The sequence below is a fragment of the Sinocyclocheilus anshuiensis genome, unplaced genomic scaffold (assembly GCF_001515605.1).
Source record: "Sinocyclocheilus anshuiensis isolate Anshui unplaced genomic scaffold, SAMN03320099.WGS_v1.1 scaffold222, whole genome shotgun sequence".
NCBI lineage: Eukaryota > Metazoa > Chordata > Actinopteri > Cypriniformes > Cyprinidae > Sinocyclocheilus > Sinocyclocheilus anshuiensis.
Genome location: NW_015542408.1, coordinates 1,983,006 through 1,989,624, shown reverse-complemented (window position 1 = coordinate 1,989,624; position 6,619 = coordinate 1,983,006). Strand labels below are relative to the sequence as shown.

Below are 6,619 nucleotides of genomic sequence, written 5' to 3'. Positions count from 1 at the left end.
CAGATATCAGTATTCAATGTTTTATGTTTAATATCTCAAAACATTATTTATGCATTTGTAAAAATAGGCCTTTGTAAGGGTAAATAAAAATATGCAGATTTAAGTTGATAGAACATTGATGAAAATATTCCTTCAGAATAAATTGTTTGCACCACCAAAAATCTTGGTGATGCAGTGCTTTTGTGGGGATATTTTGAATGGAATATTGTCTTCTGATATGAAAAGTTCACTGTGTATCTTAGTAATAAATATAATTTATTACAGTGATGATATTTTTTCTTTTTACGTTAAACATTAAATATCCTCCTGACTACCCAGCTATGGAGTTTTGTCCACTGTAGAGGACTTAGTTTATTCATAACATGATATAGTTAAGTAACATACCATGACAAGTGAGCTATTTTGCTGAATATTCTCACGACGCAAAAAGCATGCAAAATACCTACAGAGTGCACGCATTACGTGAAGTCTAGAGCGCCCAAATGAATAGAGAAAAAATGATATATCAATATTCCTATTAAATATTATTGTGAAAATCTTGCTAATTATTATTCCCATCATTGCACTTATTTGTTCATTCTATGTTGCCCCAAAAACACATTAATATGCAAATTAGATACAGTTTATAGATATATTGTATATAATGGAAAAACTCGTTTATGGACATTTTACACACATTTTGCATTTAAAAAATGTTTTTTAAAAATATCTTTCATAACATAGGTGAGAATCATCTTTATATAAAGTTTGGTATAAAAAATGAAAATTGATTTCTGATTAAAACAAAAATCCAACTGTTTTTGCCTTTTCATGTCTTTAAAAAATGACATGACAAAATACTAAATTCACAAAACTGTTTTTTCCTGGTAGTCAGGAGGATATATGCATGTAATATAATGTGTACTTCCATTACAGGTTAGGTCTTAGGTAAAGGAAACACAATTGGACATTTTGCAAAGCATTATTTATTTGATATTTCTCAGCAAGCACACTAGTAGTAACTACAGCCTCAATGGTCTTGAGTGAGGCAGAGCCATTTCTGAGGAACTTCATATGTGGCTCTATCTCCTCTATTCTCATCATAAGGAATGTGCCAGGAGCTGCCAGACATCTGAGCGATGGTGTCATAAGCCGAGATCCTCTGAAAAACACAGAGCAAAGCCAACAGTCATCATAATAATCTTGATTATATAAGATCTCTCCATTCATAGGTTTATTTTTTTTAAGAAATTGAGTCCCGATGTCCTCTACCAAGGACGTAGCATAACTTATAAATGAAATATCTTTTTTTTTTTACTTTTTTCTTATGCTCTAAACAATGTAATGACATGACAAAATACTAAATTCACAAAACTGTTTTTTCCTGGTAGTCAGGAGGATATATGCATGTAATATAATGTGTACTTCCATTACAGGTTAGGTCTTACATTTCATATAAGGTGGTATTAAAAAGGTCTTAAATTTAACTTGTTCATGTCTGTAGAAACCCTGTGGTTTATTACTATTTTATAATTTGCCACCACCTGACAGTTATGAAAAACACCTAAAAAAACACAGTGCAAATTGTCAGTTAACATCTACCTTTATAATATAGTGGAACCTTTCCTTAATGTGTACCATTAACTAGAAACCTACCGTACATGGTTAACCTATGCTAGTGAAAAAAAGCATTTATGCAACTGGACTTTAGCCTTATAGTTAAAGATATAGCCCTTGTGGCTTAAAAATATGGGCCTCTGAGGATTTTTTTTAATTTTTTTTACATGATGTTATACAAGAAGCAGTCAATATTACATTCTACAACTGTTCCTGTTATAAAATAATATAAAAGTAGATGTGCAATAAAATAAACAGAAATGGAAAATTTATATAGCAGATTTTACAGAAGAAAAGTCTTATTAATATTAATATAATAAGAAATAATCTTGATTATATAAGATCTCTCCATTCATAAACCTACCTGAAATCGAACTCTTTTTCCTGGGACGTAATGACTGATCACCAGTTGATGGCCACGTTGCCACTTGAAGAAGAGGCGTCTGGTTGCGCTGTCTGACAAACAGGCTTTGTGATCTCTCATCAGATCACGACTAAGAAAGTTACAGTGAAGGCCAGAGTGCAAAGCAGCATACAGCAGAAACGGGTCATCCTCAGATCTGTGGCAGCCATCCAAGAAAATCAGTGCACTTTATCAAAAATACCTTTCATACTTGGTGAATGAAATCATTATGGGTTTATATTGACTTGCGCAGAGAAGGGAAGGGATCGGTACATGCGTCACTAACACATTACAAAACTGTTACAAAACATAGTGAGGTCTTATGTATACACACACACACGCACACACACACACACACAACTGCTCAAATGTTAGGATTTTTGAATGTTTCTGAAATAAGCCTCTTATGCTCACCAAGATACAATAAAAATACAGTAATCAAAATACAGTAAAAGCATTAATGTGAAATATTACAATTTATAAGAATTGTTTTCTGTTTGAAGATATTTTAGTTGTAATTCATTTTATTTATTTTAATTTATTCCTGTCTCACATGATTCTTCAGAAATCATTCTAATATGCTGAATATGCTGAATTGGTAAAATGCAGCCTACGTAGGCAGCTCACTAGGTTTTGGAACAGCGTGTGCGGTATGTGATTGAGGAAAGTGGGGTCATACTAACATGTTCTCGGTGAAGAAGCAGTGTGCTTTCTGCTTGATCTTGCTCATGTTTTGTCTGTCCCAGTTCCGGGAAGGTTGTAGCATGTGCTTTCTGCCAAGGACCAGGATGTTCAGACCCTGCTGTTGCAGCTCCGACACGACTGCCAGCAACTGCGGAGATAATTCACACTCTCAGTGACCTTTTACCATTTCTATTTAGATATTAGACATGAATGAGGTCATTCGTGATTTATTTTAATGAATGAGAGACCTCAGTTCATTCAGATTGTTCTCAATGAAATGAGCTGCAACTCATGACTTTTTTGGAGGAATTTCCCTTGGCATTACAGATGAATTTGGGACCTTTAGCAGGTCAGCTTTAGGGAAATTATTCTTGCTCACATTGTTTTAACCTACTTCTGTACCACCCACTCACACACACACCAAGAGGGGGAGTTTCCTGATTACACAGGAAGTTGTTTTTCCAATACCCCCATACAAAGTGCAGACAGTAAAGGTTACAACCGTGTGCTAAAAATATCCAAGGTTCTTTGTATGTAGATGTTCAGATTTAACACCGTGTATTTGCATGAACTATTGATAAGACAGGCCTAATTATTTGTAATATAGTGTGTATGTATTTGTTTTTCTTACTCTTACTTCCAGCAGTTACACAATTCTATTGTAACTAGCACCAGGAAGTTATGACTAATTAACATTTCATTTTTAGATGGATTTTTTTTATTTTTTTTTTTATATTGACAATATGTAAATGAGTAGACAAGCTAGAACAGTAGTGCATAATACTAATAAGTACATTTTAAGTCATTCTATTTTTTAATATTACGTATTCAATTAAATAATATAAAATTATTAAAATAAAAAATAAAGTAATATAATACAATAATATTCTTTAAAGATAAATTTTCCAGCAAAACATTTTTCCAAAAAATAACATTCACGCATTCAATGCAATTATTGTGAAAAGTTAGATCTGAAAAATAGAGTTAAACTATATATATATTTTATTTGTAATAACAGTATATATACATGCACATACAAAAAAAAAAATCATTTTAAAAAGAAATGCTATATATACTGTATATATGTGTGTGGGTACACACATATGCATGCATTGCATAAACCAGCTGCATTGTATTAACTTTCTAAATATATTCCTCACTACAATTTAGATTACTGAAATGTCATCTACAGTTTGAATATGCAAAGTGAGTCCCAATGAATTCCAGTTTATCTTGTATCCTTCATTTTGCTATTTCAGACATGAGGAAGTGCTAAATGTGGAATTGCAGGTGTGATTATTTTCTGCTAATTCATGATAAGGAAGTGGACGGTGAGCCACAGATGGGCTGGTTCACTCTGGAAAGCACCGTACACACCGTATACCGTAGCACCCTGTTTTACAATCCACCCTTAACCTCTGCCTATAGTCACCTTTGCTTTAGAATTTCTAGATATTGAGATGCACTTCCATCCAGCATGTTAGTCTTGTAAATTTACAATCACTTTCTTGCAAACAGTCTGGTTACTTAGCCTGTAAACAAATCATATAGGCCTACTTTGGCCACAAATTCACTTCATTTTCTCACCCTGCTCAGACTGTGTGCAGACAAAACCGGTTAATTACTAGCATGTCAATGAACGCGCCAGTTAGCAAGGAAGTGGGGTAAATGTTACCACCAAAAATAAACTTGACCACAAAAGGCACATGTCTGACTTAAAATACAGGGTTAGTCATAACAAAATGAATGTAAAATCCCCTGCCTCCATGTACAATTGCTATGGGGAGCGTCTGTGTTAATAATGTGTGACTGTGTGACGTTCAGATGGAAACTATGGATGAGTGAGCAGAAAGCAAAAGGATCTGGTCGAAGGTCAAGGGAGTTTCAGAATTTGTAGCTTGATGTCAAGTGAACAATTAAGTGTTATATCTGTTGAAGCAAGACACTACAGGAATAAAACAAAACAAAAATGTAATGCACTGGTCTATTTTTTGATTTTGGGCTATTTCGCTTCCATTATTTGTCCTCTTTGAGTCTAGTGGAAAGAAAATATGTTAAATACACATTTAAGTGTTAATTTTATTACACTTTTATTACAATTACAATACATTGTGTTTAAAGGCTGTTTTCTTTAAATGAGTTTCTTCTCATGCACCAAGCCAGAAATCTCCACTTCTGTAGCACTTATTTACAGCAAACTTTTATTCCTATCAACAGTATATTCTGAAGGATTTTACAGAGGAAATTGTTCATGTGTCATGATTTATAATATACATTTTAATTCTTAAAAACATGGTGATTTTTTTTTCTAGCTGTTGACAGTGTTTGCTGTCTATTGAAGCCCCTGAATAAAAAATAAAAAAGTAATTGCAAGTTATCTCACAATTCAGACTTTTTTCTCAGAATTGCATAATACAAACTCGCAATTCTAACTTTTTTTCTCAGAATTGAGCGATATAAACTCGCAATTGTGTGTTATAAAGTCAGAATTGCGAGATATAAGCTCTCAATTCTGACTTTTCTCAGAAGTGCGAGTTTATATCTTGCAATTTTGACTTTTTCCCTCAGAATTGCGAGTTTGTATTATGCAAATCTGAGAAAAAAGTCAGAATTGTGAGATGTAAAGTAAACTCCCTATTGCGCAAAAAAAGTTAGAATTGTGAGATAAAACCTTGCAATTACCTTTTTAAATTTTTTATTCACTGTTGGAAACAGGCTTCCATCATTTTCTGATTTACATAATGATAAAAATAGATATCCAAAATCCCCTCTGTAAAAACTACAATATGTCAACAAAATAAAACAAAAAGTTTGAAAAAGTTTCAAGAAGCTTGTAATACAAAGCAACCGTCTCAACCTAACTGGGGAAGTATGGTGATTTATGCTCTTAAAAATTAAGGTTTTTCTAATGGTTCTTTTGGAGAACCTTCGAATTGCATAAAAGGCTCTTTGTAGTCTAAAAAGTTTATTTAGGCTATAAAATGGTAGTTAAAATGTTTACCCTATTTACCTGTGGTATCTTGCCTTAAAGGGATAGTTCATCCTAAAATGAAAACTTTGTCATCATTTACTCACCTGTACGAGTTTCAAAAGAAGATATTTTGAAGAATCTTGGTAACCAAAGAGTTTGTGGTAGCCACTGACTGGATAAAAATACTATGGAAGTCAATGGCTACCGCCAATTTTTTGGTCACCAACAACTTTAAAATATATTATTTTGTGCTCAACAGACAAAAGAAACTCATACAGGTTTGGAACAAGTGGAGGGTGAGTAAATGATGACAGAATTTTTTTATTTTTGGGTGAGCTGTCTCTTTAATGTTGCTTAATGGTCCTAGGCCATTGAAAGTCATTGGTTGTCGGTTAATGGGTGGTTAAAGATTAGATGGGCGGGTGTGGGTACTTATCTAAAAATATTAGCCTATTTGTTGGCAAAAAAAATCCCTTAGGTACTATTATAATGGAGCATAACCAAATGTAAAGTCACTTCTGTCTGGGACTGACACCAACTTGTAGGAGGGAGGATGTGTAACACGTTCTGTGTAACATTACATGGACACTGAACTTTCCCTAATTTTTCATTTGAGTAACTGTGGGTTTCATGGGTTTGGGGGTCTTTCGGGTTGGAAACTATGAGAAATTGGGGCTGTTCCCTAAACCTGTTCTGCTGCATTAAAGGGGTCATATGACATTGCTAAAAAGAACATTATGTTGTGTATTTGGTGTAATGCAATGTGTTTATGCGGTTTAAGGTTAAAAAAACACATTATTTTCCATATAATGTACATTATTGTTTCTCCTCTATGCCCCGCCTTTCTGAAACGCGTCGATTTTTACAAAGCTCATCGGTCTGAAAAAGCGAGGTGTGCTCTGATTGGCCAGCTATCTAGTGCGTTGTGATTGGCCGAATGCCTCAAGCGTGTGACGGAAATGTTA

The 6,619-nt window shown here is 33.8% G+C and overlaps 1 protein-coding gene across 1 annotated transcript in view; it reads right to left on the bottom strand.

Moving 5' to 3' along the window:
* Positions 1 to 984: 984 nt before the first annotated feature.
* Positions 985 to 6,619, bottom strand: part of LOC107693147 (mitochondrial ribonuclease P protein 3-like) — a 27,889-nt gene continuing 22,254 nt past the window's right edge. Inside the window, exons 6-7 of the mRNA XM_016492424.1 lie at positions 1,961 to 2,156; positions 985 to 1,141 (exon numbers count right to left, since the gene is read on the bottom strand). Of these exons, the coding sequence (XP_016347910.1) occupies positions 1,010 to 1,141; positions 1,961 to 2,156 (328 nt within the window). The 3' untranslated portion in view covers positions 985 to 1,009. The remainder of the gene's footprint in view (positions 1,142 to 1,960; positions 2,157 to 6,619) is intronic.